This window comes from Perissodus microlepis, chromosome 20 (assembly GCF_051167445.1).
Source record: "Perissodus microlepis isolate ML-2025 ecotype Zambia chromosome 20, ASM5116744v1, whole genome shotgun sequence".
Classification (NCBI taxonomy): domain Eukaryota; kingdom Metazoa; phylum Chordata; class Actinopteri; order Cichliformes; family Cichlidae; genus Perissodus; species Perissodus microlepis.
The window spans coordinates 29,044,558-29,060,953 of NC_140480.1; the positions used below are offsets into that span (position 1 = coordinate 29,044,558).

General features: G+C 40.2%; 1 protein-coding gene across 3 annotated transcripts in view; it reads right to left on the reverse strand.

The window, feature by feature from the left end:
- The window catches only part of magi3a (membrane associated guanylate kinase, WW and PDZ domain containing 3a), a 105,289-nt gene extending 89,103 nt beyond the window's left edge, over positions 1 to 16,186 (reverse strand). For all 3 annotated transcript variants that reach the window (XM_084917962.1, XM_084917964.1, XM_084917963.1), the window contains exon 1: positions 15,880 to 16,186. In XM_084917962.1, the coding sequence (XP_084774088.1) occupies positions 15,880 to 16,186 (307 nt within the window). The remainder of the gene's footprint in view (positions 1 to 15,879) is intronic.
- Between the last annotated feature and the right edge of the window lie 210 nt (positions 16,187 to 16,396).

Here is a 16,396-nt window from a genome sequence, read left to right on the forward strand (position 1 = left end):
CATAGAGCATAACAGGTGTCTTCTTCCTGTTTCTGCCTTAAGAGTTGGAAGTGGATGGAATGTTTGAAATGTTAAAATAACACTGTAGCTGTGAGCTGTCACCAATAAGCAAACACTTGAGCTTGGTTTCAGTTTAGATTTGTACTGGAATATTTACACAGACCATGCTTTCACACTCCAAAACATGAGTGCAAGTAAGTCCAAGTAGTCCAAAGGTAAATATGCATTCACGACTCAAATGCCTCAGTCAACTATTTCTTTTAAAAGCAACTTAATTTAATATCTTCTCCTAGTGATTCTCAAAAAAATACACCAAGAGATGAATGGCAGAGAGAAACAAGCAGGGTGTAATGAAGTAATCTACAGAGGACTGGTTGGAATTAACTCAACATCTGGACTTTGATAAGTGACAGAAACACAAACATTGGAATGCACCCACCCACTTATACACAGAAACATGCATACTAAGGCATACTATAGACACAGATACACACAAAAAATAGATAATTTGATAAAGAAAAAGCCATCAAATGCTACCACGCTACGCTGCAGGAAACTAATTTTCAATTCCCACGTTAAAAATGGAGCCAGTTAATGCGAATGTATTACTAACAACTTGTTTATCTGTGTGTGCAAACTATACACCAGTACAGTACGCTGAAGTTCAGAGTCCACTAACTATTGCTCTCCAGCTTAATGGCCCAAGAAGAGACAGACACTCCTGAGTATCTGAAGTGGCGCTAATCAACACATGATTGTTGTGACATTTCTGACTAGCCATTATCTGCAATTTGCTGTAATTCAGTGGAGCTGCGTATGGCTTAATATAAACCTCCCCCCCAACTACCAGACAGCATGGCTGATCTCCTTCCAGATGGGGCGTAGGACTTAGCTCTAGACTTCTCCCCCTCCTAATCCTTCTCTTTTTCTTTCCTGTAGTCTTTCTTCCTGATCTCTTATTCTAAACCTCCTCACCGTTTCCTCCTTTCGCTCCCCCCCCCGCATTATTCTTCTTCTGTTCTGAAGTGAAACAGCCTGTAGCCTGCGACAGAAAATGTCAAATGCCTTTTCTTCCTCATTACAGAGTTTCCCGAGGCACCCCTTTCCACCAAAAAGCATTCATTTCTCATGCACTTCCACAGTCCTCATCCATGTTCCTACCAACCAAACACAAAGGCAAACATTACTGTCTTAGAGCAGAATTAATATCATATTGCGTCTCACGTACATTTTTTCTATTGCCTTCGCAGCTTTGTTTATAAGTGACTTCCCAGCACTGACAATTCATCATAACTCAAGCAGAGAAACTAACAGGCCTATCACGAAGAAAATATATTATTAACATAGGATCAAATGGCCTTTGATTCCACAGGATTGGCAGGGAAGGCTCAAAATAGACTACATGACACACCTTGGTGCAGAATTAATAAAGAAACAGAGCCAAAAAAAAAAAAATACTGGAGATGAAGCAGATCAAAGAGATGCAGAAAGAAAACGCAAGCCTGACAACTAATCACAAACACACAACAGAGCTTTAGGCTTGTATGTTTGACAGAATATTATTTCACACTGCGGCAAGCATGTATGTGCGTACACGCATACCGTTGCAGTGCAGAAAGGAAGTCAGAGCTTTTATCCCAGAGACACTGGGCAAACCTCTTCCTCCTGTTCCCTTATTCTTAAACACGTACTCAAATGTGGCCAACAACACCTTTCTTTGTTTCTTCTTTGAGATTCCACTAAAAAAAACCCAGATCAAGCATAGTGTTACACCGCAATTACACGATGGCACAATTCTGAGACAACTTGGTTCACCTGTCCTCAGATGGACACAGTTAAAAGGAGAATGTCGGTCTCTGTGTCACTCTAAACCCTTTATGGTGAACCTCTCGGTTTAAATCTTTAAAGAGAGAAAGAAAATACTCTCTATCCCCATTTCCAAGGCTTGGATGTTAGCTTGTGTATGTGATACGGGTTCACAGTGAGACACCACAACTTCAAACCTTCATCCTTTATAATGGTGGTTATATAACCGTAGTTGTAAAGGACAGCAAAAATTCACTCGTCAATCAAGTGGCAAAAACAACAGAGTTTCAGGTTAAGATGATTATCTCCAACTTTAGCTTCTGCTAAACTGGCAGCGTGACTCTCAGCAATGACACACATCATCATTCTTCAATGTGGAAAAACAGGCTCGAGTTTGAAATACAATACTGCTTAGCAACTCCCCCGAAACCAACAAACAAGTGTGGCTAGTTTTACATTCATGGATAACTGGCAAGGCTCCCTCTAGAGACAAAGGGAAGGCACTGATGGTTTTACGTGAGACCGACAGGGTAAACTGAAGCACAGCAAAGTGAACTTGAACCTGCTATCTATTAGCCAAATGACTTTGTGTACCGGCTTTCACGTTGAGAGTTGCTGCTTCCAAATCCGGGACAAACCTTTGGTTAATTTCACACCGAAAACCAAAAATTGAGTCATGTATGTTCAGTGAACATTTATGTGCACTCCGTTTGGGGAATTGCTCCCCTTCACATCAGCAAACCCTGTCCCTTTTGAGGCAAGTACTATAACCCACACAGAAGGAGAGAATAAAGCCTGCTCTACTTTAGCCAGTCTCCCACATAAACCATCCATAGATGAGCAAGAGCAAAACAGGAGGACAGAGGAGATAAAAGGGAGGATGGGGGTGGAGGTGATTTTGACAGAGGGCTGAGAGAAAGGAAGTGCGGGGCCACTTATGCACCCTGCCACCCTGCATCACCAAGCAGCCAATGATGGATGAATAAAGCATATCCCAGTAATAGAAATGACTTGGGGACCGAGCAGGATCGTTAGCTGAGTAACAGCAGGCTTTTGGGGAATCATTAGGGTACATGTATGTGTCTAACTATTTTGTCCTATGTGTTTGTGGTGATTCACTCTCATTCAGTTTAATTTGTCAAGCTGCTCAGCAGCAAACCTACAGGGGACGAGTGCCAAATGTGTTTCTCTTTCTAAGGTAGATAAAGGGCTGAGGATTATTGCGGGTGCAGCAGGTAAATAACAATCTATAAACCATAAACTTCTAACTCAACCCTTTAAAAGCTTTTTTCCATCCACAGCAATGTCATTTAAAGACCATCATGCTGTTTTCTAAGCCTTGTTATAACTCCTGATCATCAGTTCAAACTTGGGATCATGCTGTTATTTGCTGCAGACAAAGCTGCTCATATATTTGCATATCGTGGCAGCGGCACTCGCTGTAGCACGGAGATAAAAACGGACAATAAATCAGTGTAAATAAACAGATGGCTGGAACAAACAGAGCACTAAGAGAACAGAAGGGCTGAGATGGAAGAGAAAACACAGGTATCAAGGACCTGCATAGACTGAGGTTCAACGGTTCTAAATACACCATTTAAGGATAATACTGATGATTTTTCATGGTTTGAGTTATTCGCTTTAACTGGTTCTTACAAACTGTAGCTCTTCTATAGGCTTGTTGGATTTCCCTCTTTGTCTAGATTCCCTTTTTCTGTGAAATAAACCTGCATAGGATATAAAGCTTGCTTAAGCTTACCAATTATAGTAGTACTGACTTCATCTTCTTCATAAATGCTGAATTATTTTTTACCATATTCAAGAAGGTTAAGCGGAAAAATGCAAGACAACAAACACGTATTTTTGATTTTTAGACAACATTGTGCAACTTATCAAGACACTTTTTCGGTCGCTGACTCAGAGCTAAAATGTTGAAGAGTCCTTGAACAAATCAATAAGGAGCTTTTGAAAGGCAAACTGCTTTTACCTTCAGTGCCACATCATAAATACATAGCTTTAAATATATCACAAATAAATGAATAACAAACTCAAAGTGAAAAATAATAACAAAAAAGAGATTGCTTGGCATATAGAAAAACTGCCTCCAGTGACTAATGTGCCTTGACAACATTAGCAAACATGGGAAAACAACTGCAGTCTTCAACACTCGTGTGTTGGAGTTTAAAGGCTGCGGTGAACCACTGCATGATCATCCACCATAAGCAGCTACATGAGAGCATGAGTGATGTAAACTTCCTGTAAGTCAGTGTGTGGTCTCATGGTCACAGAGGAATCCTTCACATCTACGAGCTGACATTCAGTGCATGTGTAACTCACAATAAGGGTAAGTAAGTCATCAACTACATCACTAAAAAAGCCACAGCAGTATTAAAGTCACATAAACCCTGTGTGAGTCTTTGTATGCGAAAGAACTCAAACTGAGCCCTAATCGTTCCAGCAGCCATTCAAGTAACACATGTTGCCATATTTCTTAGAGTTCTTTGAGTTTTGTTTGGTTTTCATATGCTGACATCTGTATTTTGTGACATTTTTTTACTGAATGCATATTTGTTGGTTATGGTGCTGTGCTAAAATCTTGAATCAATCCTCATTTATTTGTTTTATTTTATGTTTTGCTTCCAAGGAACCAGATTTTGTCATTTTTAAAGTGGTCTTGGGGAATAATTCTCTGTGCTTTCTGGAGGTTTTTCAACATTCTTCTTTGGATATTATCTTTTTTGTTCATTTTAAATCCAGACATTGTACCCGGCCATTAATCTGACCGTTTTTAGAGGATTTTGTTTATTAAGCCACTTACACTGAACTATGAATCATTCAAGCATAAAAAAGCAAGAGGGATGAACCAGTGTTGTAACACAGAAAATAAATAATTTAAAATTGTATCTTTAAGCACTTTGTTCCTACCATCTGTCACACAAACACATAATTTATTTAGTTGAATCTATTTTTTTTTAAATCCAAAAATAACAGTTTGAGATAAAATAATATTTTTGCACATCTTATTCATCAAGAGTTACTAGCTGAAAGCTCGAGTTTTAAATTTCTAGTTCAAATTGTGGTGAGTATGCACAGAGGAGACCACATGAGAGATAGCAGTGAGTGTCTAAAGCCATCTGCGAAACACGGTGGTGGTTCTGTCATGGTTTCAACCTGTGGTGTTGGGGATGAAAACAGCATCATTTATGAGCGTGACAATGATCCCGAACACACTGCCAATGTGGTAAAAGCATACCTGGATAGAAAAACAATGGAACATTACTGGTCAAAGATTGGCCTCCCCAGAGCCCTGACCCTGACACTACTGACGCAGTGAAGAACTATTTCTGAAGACCGAGAGTTCACAGTTCTGTGTTGAAGAATAGTGGTCATATTTTTGTTAAATATTAAAATTGTACAAACTCTATTTTTTGAGTAAATAATGTATTTCCCTGTATGTTTGCAAATATTTCCCGTACATATTTGAAAGACATTAGAGGTGATTTCACATTTTTTGCATGGAGCTGTAAGTTAGCATACTTAACTTTGAGGACATGGTAAATGGCCTCCTCAGGAAAAGAGGCATGTTGTAAAAAACACAACAAATCAATGATGGTAATGAATTAATGACCAGATATAATGAGGCAAGAAATATGCTGTGCTAAGCTAATGAAGGAAAGGCAATTACTGAATCATATAAGGTCGATTATACGATGATATCTTTACAGTATAACTAAAGCTCAAAGCACAACCAAGAGGGTTGGTTGTGCTTTGAGGGCTCTTTCTGTACTATATCACTCTTTGTTGTGAAATTTTTTTTAAACCATGTTTTATTCTGAGCGAGGTAACCCCTCCTCCATTTCACAGCGAATAGTAATATTTGCAAATTAAGCTCAAAGATTCGAGATTAGCATAAATCACACATCTCGTGTGATTCAGCACATTGTGATCACAAAGCTGAAAACAAGAGACCTGCTTTTAAGACAACAGGAACAATTGCTCTTCACTCCAAAGGCTGGAGCCATTTCATGCTACTCTGCTGTTGGGGGGTGGAGGGGCTTGGGGTCATGGAATTTAACAAACGGATGGGTGTCTTTTAAGAAGAATCTGAACTTCATCTATCATTTGTGCATCTGTGCGTGTACTTTTAGTATGTGTATGTGTTGACTACCCCTGCCAGTGTATGCATGTGTGTTTATTTCTCCACCTGGCTGTACAGCCTGTCAACAGAAGTGTTGAATCAGTGTGAGCTGTGCTTCTCTGCCAGATCCTAAGGAGCCCCTTGACACATGGGCTTTCAGGCAGTCTGGGCACAGAGACAGCAGCGATGCCACTACATAACAGCTCTGCTAGGCCTTGGACCAATCCAAAGGAAGTCTGATATCATGAAAGCCAGACGAGAGTGACCACTGGCCCTCCCCAGACTAGCTTACAGCAACTTCTTTTTCCAGAGCCAAATTTTGGACCCTTTAAGAACAAGTTCTTTGCTCATGTTTTCACTTTTTTCTTCAGCCAAGAACCCATTTTGCTCACTTAGCAACTCTGTCAGCATGAGATTCATCAGTTCCATTATTAGGCTGTGGTATACATTTACTTAAGATTATGTCCAAAAAGTCTGCTCATATCAAATCATTGCAGTTTTCTTTTCCCAGAACTGACTTTTTATAAACATGAGAAAGAAAATACAAATTGTGAATCCACATCACAGTGACACCAGTTGGGCTACATTCCTTTTTAGTGAATGGATTCACCAGAGACAATGCATGCAATGACTACATCCACTTGAGTGTGATTTTCTGAGATTTTTCAGTGTGATAACTTGACTCCCATCACAATGAGTTATGACACTTCATGGCTGCAGTGCCTTGAAAGCACTTCATTTACAGAACAAACACTAGAAATATGATGACTGGCATTCAAATTATGAGCCTCAACTGATCCTTGATGCTGATACGCTATAGTAATAAAAGAAAATTAAGTCCTCCTCTGTGCAACTCAAATTGGTTAAATGTGGGTCATCCAAGGAGAGAAGCAAAATCTAGTGTTGTATCAGTCATAAACAGAAAAAACATAAGCAAAGGAGCTGAGATTTAAGTAAAGGAAGAAACTGTCGTCTTGAAGTAAAAGTGCCACAGAAGCTTTGCAAAATGTTTGCCAGAACAAGCACCTGTTGGTAACAATACACTGGTTGAACTTTGCAGCACTTCTCACTGTGCCCAACAAATTCAGAATATCCGCACATGATCAACATTTGCCAAGAATCAATCAACTCCTCCTCCAGGACACAAATTGACAAAAATGACTGAAAGAAATTGAACAGATCAAGGAATGTTTCAATTACTTTGGATTAATTGTGGAATAAAGCTGTAGTAACTCAACATTGCTCAGGAGTCTTGTTTGTTTTGAGACATGTTCTGCTGGAGTAAAATACTTTCCTGTGACTGGATGGGATGACTGAACAAATAGCACTGACCGAGCAGCTGCTTAAACTTACCCTGGAAAACTGACAGCTAACAGAGCCAAAACCAGTGTCTGTAATCTCAACAAATGTAATATGCCAGGGAACACAATGAAAACTAAATACTACAGAAGGTGATAACAAGGACAGGAAATACAAATACCCAGAGGTTATTTGGACAGTGGCAGATTAAAGTTGCAAGCGCATGGTGGGAAATATACAGAACTAGTGATGCCCTAAAGTAAGCATGTGCTAATTTACAAACTATAGTAGAACTATCTTCTTAAACTGGAAAAACTGGACTTTTTTAAGCAATCTCTCTTTGAGAGCTTGAGCAACACATAAAAAAAACAAAAAACAACTAACTATTGGCTTGAGTGACAGTAACCATCACTACAATGTCAGGATTGCAGAGAGACACGTACTTCTGCTTACTTTAAACAATGAGTTATGTGTATGTGATCCCTTGAGTCTATTTGGTTGAAGAACAGTGACGGCACGCAGCTGCCAAAGAGAGCGAATGTGTGTATCGTTGGGAAGGGGGGTGTATTTGTCGGTGTGTTTGTGCTTGAGTTTTAAAAAAAAACAAACCAAAAACCTCTCAAACACAGAGAGAGTGTAGGTCCTCTTCTTGGTTCACGGACAAGAATGACTCTGTGATTCGTGAGCTACATTTGCTTATTAGAAGAAAATAAGAGAACGTCCTCATGAGCAGAATAAATAGTGAGAAGGCAGACTGTCAAAGCGGATGTAATCACCGGTCACTGTTAGCTCGCAAGGACTCTGTGCAAAGGCAAAACATCATGATAGTGCTGCAAGTTAAATATACTGAGCACAGCGCCCTTCTGGTGTCCTCAACTTTTCATAAAGATCAGAGCCTTGGGCAGACGCATTGGCCACGGATGCGTTAGCTGCCTTAACAGGGAAGAGATTGGCCCCGATCAATAACCTGTTAAGGCAGCTACGATGCAATGCAAGCTAAATTGGCTGGCCTGAGATCCCAACACCTATGAATTCTAATGGGAACAGTCTGGGAACTTCATCTCCACAGAACATGAAATCTCACCAGGGATAGCGAAAGGAGAGCATACGATGCATTATTAACATAAGAGGATGAGAAAACAGCCTCCTCTCCCACTCCAGAGCAAAAGCATCTTTAGATAACGCAAGAAGTTTCTTCATAATTCTAGTAACAGTTAGAGAAAATTAAATTTTCGGTTCTCTTTCCTGCAAACAATTTGTGGCTCTTAAAATTGTTTTAAATTATTTTCAGATCCGTGAATGCATAAATGTCTGGGCCTTTTTGAACTGTTTAGTTTGAAAGCAGCTAAAGACTCCTCAAAGATGAGTAAGCCTAACTACTAATGCATGTTTAATTTATCTATTAATAAAGCTTATCCGTGTTCTAAGAGAAACACATGGTAGCTGGGTTTTTTATTCTTCAAAAGGATGATTTAAAAAAAAACAACAACCCCCCAAAAAAAGAACAGAAGAAGAAATGAGGAAGCCTCATGATAAGACATGAAAAACTGACTCCCCCAGTTGTCATGCAGAGGTTTGGCACAAACATCAGCCGTACCGCAGTCCTGAGAGCAGCTGGCTGAGTAGGTAGTTAGTTTGAAGGTGTGTGAAAAGGGCGGTGGGCTTTATATCTGTTTGATATGAGATGTTGTCATGGGCACAAGCAGAATGGGCTCAAAATTGATTCTTTGAGGTGGAGTACCACAACTAAACAGCTGAGTGGGCTGTGCTTGCAGAATGAGTATTGACAAAGGCCCACCAATGTGGGCGCATGGCCAAAATCTAAAGTACTACAGCCAACCAGCTCTGAGACTGAGTCTTCTCAACTGATTTATTATCCAAAGTGTAAAGAAAGATCCCACCTGGAGAAACAGAAATATGCAGCCGTCCACATTACACAGACAGGTAATTCATCCTGTTCTTGTCATTACACTTCAAAACAAACTCCTGAGATCAATGAAAGAATAAATCCAATATAGTCTAAATATTACTGCTACCATGCTTTCCTTCAGTATCACTGACAAGATGTACCAATAAATAGGAGAAAAATTGCAGAGGAGAGACTCTGGCAGCAGTCTTTCTCTATGATTGCATTTGGTTTGAAAAAGCGACCAAAGGTGGACACCAATTCAAAGGTGCCTTAATTTTTCATTATAATGCACGCTTCCAGACGTATATGCATTCAGCGCACATAAACTGGTTACTTGCAGACATAATTGGAAATCCTGACCGTGCAGCGTGTTTAAAATAGTACGAGCTGCCTAGATGAACAGCAGGCAGAATCATTTCAGACCGTCAAAACAGGGATCAATACCATTATTGTGATTAATGGTAACATAATCGTTTTCAGTCCCGAGATGATTATTGCTCTTTCTCATCTTATTCGACCTGTTCCTCCCTGTCAAATCCTCCATTTCTTCTCCTGCTATTCTCGCTCAGTCTTACTTTCATGCTCCTTCCTATTGTCTGCACGCCTCCATCTTTGACCCCATTTTCTTTTCTCAACACCTGTTCATCATTTTTCCCCCTCCCCTGTTTAAATCCAATAGCTCCTTCAAAAGAAAATCCTTCTCAGGGAAATTTCCAATGAGCGACATGCCAGCTGCCTCTTCTCTCTGTTCGCATTATTGCCTCTGCTGTAACACCGCGGGGATGGTTCGTACGGACCCAGCCAGAAACAAAGTCCCCAAATAGGCTCTCCACAGACAGCAGTGATTGTGCATCTGGAGGAAACTTGGTTCAATCAACTATCAAATGATTTACCTCCCTATATTCCTCAATCCACATCAGCACCTGCATATTGATTCATAACAGCCTGGTTCTATTTCTGCTTTTAAACAACGTCCTTAGTTGCAGCTTACACACATTTGGATAAAAGGGACCTTTTCTTAAGTTAATTGGTCTATGGCCAGTCTGTCCTTGAACACATGAGAGTCAGATGGCGCTGCATTTCTGCTAAAAGCACATCGTCTTCATGTGTGCTGTGTGGCAGCAGCTCACTCCAGCCCTGCTACCTCCTGCTGTTATTTTCCGATACAGGAGGCACAAACACTTCTTATCGTTAAGCTGGTAGCAGTGCTCAGCGTGGCAAAACAATGATATTGTTAACTGGTGACGAGAGAAACAGTTAGCTGTTACCACACAAACTGCCTCACCAAAGCTATGCAAGAAGTCACTCATTAATGAATTAATAAAAACACACAAGCTTAATGTTTTGTAAAAATGAATGAATGCTTTGGTGCAGTCTGTAACTGCTTTTAATGTCTCACAATTTTTTGCTTAACTATATTTCATTAGTAGATGCCTTCTCTATATCTCTATATCTTTCTCAGAGGACACAAAAACCCCCCAGACAGAATCGTACATTCACAGTGAAAAATATCTTGGATGATTTGACTTTCTCGGTGCAAATAAGTGTTAAAAAATGTCAAAGCTTCATTCATGTAGTGCAGCAAAACATGTTGTCATAACAAATACATGGACAGTTTAGATCCTGACCTCATCTAATAGGAAATGGGGCTAAAAAGGTAGAGACGCCTCACTGTTGCAAAAAACCCAAGGAAGAGTCAAGTTGAGTAAAGGAGGCAATGAGTCTTAAAGGAAAAAACGTGCAAGTTTGTGTGTGTATGTTTCTTCACTGCCGGTTTCCACCAGCAGTAACCTGGAGACACTGCTGCTGCTGACATCGCAGCATGACCACTCAGTGAGTAGAAAGAGGCAGTCTTGGTGAATCAGCACACACACTCATCTCCACTGCCTTTGAACATGCCTGCCAAGTTGTGGTGCCTGCCAATGAAAGGTATGGCTCATATGAAGATGCTATCTTTGTTGCTGGCCAGTTCATTACTGCAATGCGGCTCTACGAACAGGACTGGCAAAGTAGAATGAAGTCAAATCCCAGTTTGCTAAACTTCTCGGGGGAGAGTTCTGACATCTGTTGAAGATTACAAGATTTTAAAATTATGCAGAAATCAAAGAATTTAAATAAGTCCTACTATGCAAACCTACACTGTCCCTGTTCTGTCATTTTTTTTCCCTTAACATTGAACGGAGGAGGAGAGGAATGCAAGATGATGTAGGCAAAAGTGAACAAGGAGACTGTGAGATAGTGCAGAGTTGTGCTTAGGAGGAGCTACTGAAGGAGAGGGCTTCACTAATAACTGAAGGGGCTTCGCTACTAAGGGATGGAGGGAAGAAAAGAAGAGGAAGACATGTTCTTCATTCATGGCAAGTGCTGTCATCTGGGGAGTTGAGCAAACCATCATCCCATGTCACTGATTGGTGTAAAGGCAAAAGGTGCAGAAGTTTGGATTGGGGAATGAGCTGGGATTCCAGCCAGTAGGAGGCCATGATGGGTGGATGTGACTTAAATGTAAAGATGCGTACACTTAAACAAGCATAGAAAAAAACCAATGAAGCAGAGACCACAGAAACTAAGGGTACCAATAAAGCTCCTTTTTCACTTGTAACACTGACTGTGTTTTATGGCACTCAGATTGTAAAGAGAAATCTAATACACTTCAAAGTATCTGGGTATGCAAAAACTTTCACCTTCTTTCCAAGGTAAATTCTAGGACAAACCTGGGCTTCACAGTAGACGCACAGGAAAAAAAAGCAGCAACTGGAACCGAAGTTACATTTACCACGGGGAGAAGGAGCCACAGAACCAGACACACGCTGACAGCTCGTCTCAGCTGGGTTAGAGCAGCTTAGTCGAAGCTCTGACTGAACCTGTGAGGGAATCACATTAACACAAACTGTGCGCTTAATGCTCCGCTGTACTCCTGATGGCACACGTGTGAGATGTGAAACTCGATGTTACACCGGTGAGACAAAAAAGAAAAGAAAGTGAGAGTCTCTACTTTAGACATGAAAAAGGAGCAAATTACCAAGTGAGGCTAACGTTGGTAAAGAAATCCAGTTTTCAACAATGTAATGAAAAAAAAGACAACTAGTAAACCTCCAGTGATTCGGCAATGGATTCCAAAATCAGGAACATTTAAAATAGTCAAGACTGTCTTCCTGTAAGGGATTCGACAATCTACAAAGCCATTAAATAGATGGAAACAGCTGGAATTACACTAATAATAACTTTAACAGACAAAACACCAAACATTATGAGCTTCTAAGATTTGAGGATTTGGTTCTTTTCTGTGTCATAATAGAAAACTGAATATCTTTCGAATATTTCGAACTGTCCCTTTGATCAAACGGCAGATTTCAAGACATCACAGTTAGTTTATGGAAATAATCACAGGCCGAAAAATAACACCTTGACTCATTCAGGAAAATAACAGAGAATTCAGTCATGAACATAATTATTGGTTGCAGCGCTAAACATAAGGTGCACTTAGTAAAGGTGCTGAATTCGACATTTGCTCAGCAACAGCCATAGCATCAACTACACGCATGAAGGCACATTTTCAGGTAGTCGTCAAAGCAAATTAAGAATGGAAAGTAAAGCATTTCATCATATTAACTCACTCCTGGAAAGCACCGAGCATCACAGGTTAGTGATATATGACAGCGTAAGAAGATCCAAGGAAAAAGGCCTAACAGGTGGAATAAAATCCACTGAAATTATCTCCTACTTTATTATTGAAGTTTATTGTTACAGGATTGCTCATGGCAATGTCTTCAGGATTCTTTTTTGGCTCATTAGTTAAAATGGGGGTTACATGCATTAAAAAGGACTTTTACATTAAAAACAGCTTCTAAATTCTGCCTGTGAATTCCTTTAGTGTTCAAATCCTCAAGCAAGATACCCGAGGTACTTTGGATAGGCAAGCGTGAGGAAGCTCATTTGACATCACCACTCCCGTATTATTAAGTGGAGTGTGTTTGCACTGAATTACATATTTTGAATACTTCCTTCCTCCCAACCCACACCCACACACACCCACACACACACACAGACACAAACAAACAGACAAGATCACCGGTGTTTTTGATTTACATGAAGAAATTTTTAAAAAACGCTTCTCTGCAATAAAAAGGCTCATGTGGCATCTCAAGATACCTAGCTGAAGCTTAATTCATCTGTTGTATGAACAAGGAAAAATATTCAAAATCAGGAAAAATAAAAGACTTCATTTCTGTTTCCTTTAGAGAAAATGTCACTTTTATTAACACCTTTATTAAAGGTCCAGCAGAATCATCCCCCGCTTTATTGTAATGTTATACTTGCATTACTTATATGCGGGTACATTTTAACACCACATTTATCACAAGACTTTCTAAGTCTAAAAGAGAAATGTGTTAACTGAGAAAACAATTAACACTTTGAAATGTGACAATCTAAATCTCGCCTCCAGAAAGGTTTCCACGTGCTTTCCTTAGACAGAATTTCATGACACTGTAAAAAGTGAACCTTGGTCTTATCATCATCATTATCCATCTGTGAGACTTTAAAAAAAAGAGACAGAAAATTTTCCAAGAGCCTTTTTTTTTTTAAACAACTTCAGTTACAGACCTGATTTGTAACTCTAAGGTGCTCCAGGACCTGGGAGGTAAATGGCCCATCCATTAAGCTCCATGAGGCAAAAACAAGCAGATCTATGTCTGTTTACAGCATTAATCAATGACCTGCCCACTCACAAGTCTCTAAACTGCGACAGGTAACGGCCGTCACTACCTTTCTACTCTCAATCGTCCCCTCAAGGTTACTGCCTTGCTCAGCTCTCAGGATGGGAGCTGCATATTGAGTGCATTGGCTGGGCAGGAGCCAGAGGACCACTAGAGACAAACTTCTGTTTTCTGTCTTGATGGCAGGGGCGAAACATCAACAACTCTCAGCTTTGATGAAAAAACAAAAATGTTATTTGATTTTAAAGCTGCAAAACTGTCGTGGCAGAAAGGTAACATTAATATGATCCAGTAGAAGGGCAATGCAAGATTGTTAAATTAGCAGTAGGAAGAGGAGCGCATAGATGCAAGAAGATTAGGAAGAAAAGTATCAAGGCAAAAGTGAGAATGAACATAAAAGATTAGATATGGTAAAATATCAGAGGTGATGGGAAATAGCAAAGTGTAACGATATGCCATAATCGGCTGTGGGGTGAAGATAAGGTGAAGACAAACTAGGCAACAAGAAAAGATGGAAAATTTCCATCAGGTAGACACCTGAAAAATTATTCCTTTTCTAACTTCTTTTACTGTTTGCTCTGCAAGCACAAGGTAAACCACAAGATCCACAGCTCTGTACTTGCATGTCTCCTCTCCTAACTTTGCAATCTCGTGAGAATGCAAGTTTACAAGAATGCCAGTCGGCTAACATATGATCTGGTCATCAGCCACTAGTCATCCTGGCAGGCAGCGGCCATCAATAATGGATGACGCATGAATTAATCATGGATGAGGGGACAGAGATCTAAACACACAGTGAGGTCCCATGGGGAACAGAGGAACTGATGGTAAGCAGCCTAGAGATGAGCAAGTGCAGCTTGAACATCACTTAAAATGCATTACGTAACACAAGGTCAATAAGAAATGCTTGCAACAGTGTAGGTGTTGAGAACTGACTTAATGCAATATATATATATATATATATATATATATATCTCACCAGTACATCCAAGAATATTAGAATTGATACTTATGTATTGTAATAGAAACCAACTACAAAGTAAATATAGTCGAGTGTGTTCAGCATTCTGGCAACTAAAGTAGGTGCATGTGTGTAATTGATCCAATTAGACTCATTCTCACCTTTACAATGCAAGCAAAATGACATAGTCTAACCGGGCAAGGTAACCATTAACAAATCCCTTGCCACTATTATGCCTCCATTTACACACCTTCAGTTGGCTAGTTTGTATCTGGTATGTTTTTACACATATAATACAGTGGCATTGATTAAGCATGTATGTGCAGGACAGGAAGAATTATAAACTAACGCTAGTAAGTAAGATAATAACAAAGACAGAGCCAATAAGTGCACTATGAGCAGATCTACTGAACATAACATATCAAATATTTGAATAACAGTGTATATTTACCTTCATGCATTGAATTATGAGTCTCTTAATATGGAACACACAAGCTCACAAGTGTAGATGTGACACTTGTGCAGTGATAAAATGAAGATTATGTGTATTATGTGAGTTCATGCAGAGGCCTGTAACCTTAATGGGGGTTTGTGTCTTATCTTTGAACCATGCAGATGTGGAGAAGATGAGGAAGCATGGTGAAACACAGCATGCCCTTTACAAATGCTGTCTGGCAGGATTTTACTCCAGTAAGGGGGTTGTGTAAATATGAGTCACCACATGAATGAATGAAAGAATGTGAAGTATGCTGATTGACAATTTAGATATGCTTAGGCCAACTGAAAATACAAGGCTGACCTGCAAGTCTGCTTCCAAATATAAACCAAACGCACACACACACACACACACACACACACACACACACACACACACACACACACACACACACACACTTTAACACAGGCTACCTCCTCATCTCAGCCACACCAGTCCACAGTTCTTATTTTCAGGTTCTCATTTTCAGGGGGGAATTATTTTAAAAAACACGTGTCAGGTTTATTTTCGTATGTAAGGATGTCATAGTGATTTAAAATAACATTGGACACACACCTGGTTTCACAGTCTTCAGGCGGACTGGATCCCGAAAGTGGCGGATGACAGCCAGCGTGTCTCGGTTTGTGAGTCCGCTCACGGGAGTGCCATTAACCTCCAGCAGAACGTCCCCACTGCTGGGAAGCCTCCCGGCGTGACACACCAACGCCTCCGACACTATGTGTCCAAGATAGGGGAACTCTCCCAGCTCAGCGCCACCTCGCACCTCCGCTACAGTGACCAGCTCCCCGGAACCTCCCCACGAGACGGTGCACTCCTGCACTTTACTTGACCAGTGCTTCTTCTTTTTCAGTGTCTTGGACATTGTTGGTAGATGTTGAAAACCTATAGGGAAGTCCAAGAACGATTGTCCTTCAAAGCAACAACCGCTTCAAAACCTAAGACGCAATGACGCACGGAAAAATCATTGGCGATTAGAGAAGTTAATGATGCTGCTGCCTTGTGGTGTATTCCATCTCGAGGAAAACAACTCTTGTTTTTTTGTTTGTTTGTTTGCTTGTTGTTTTTTGCTCAG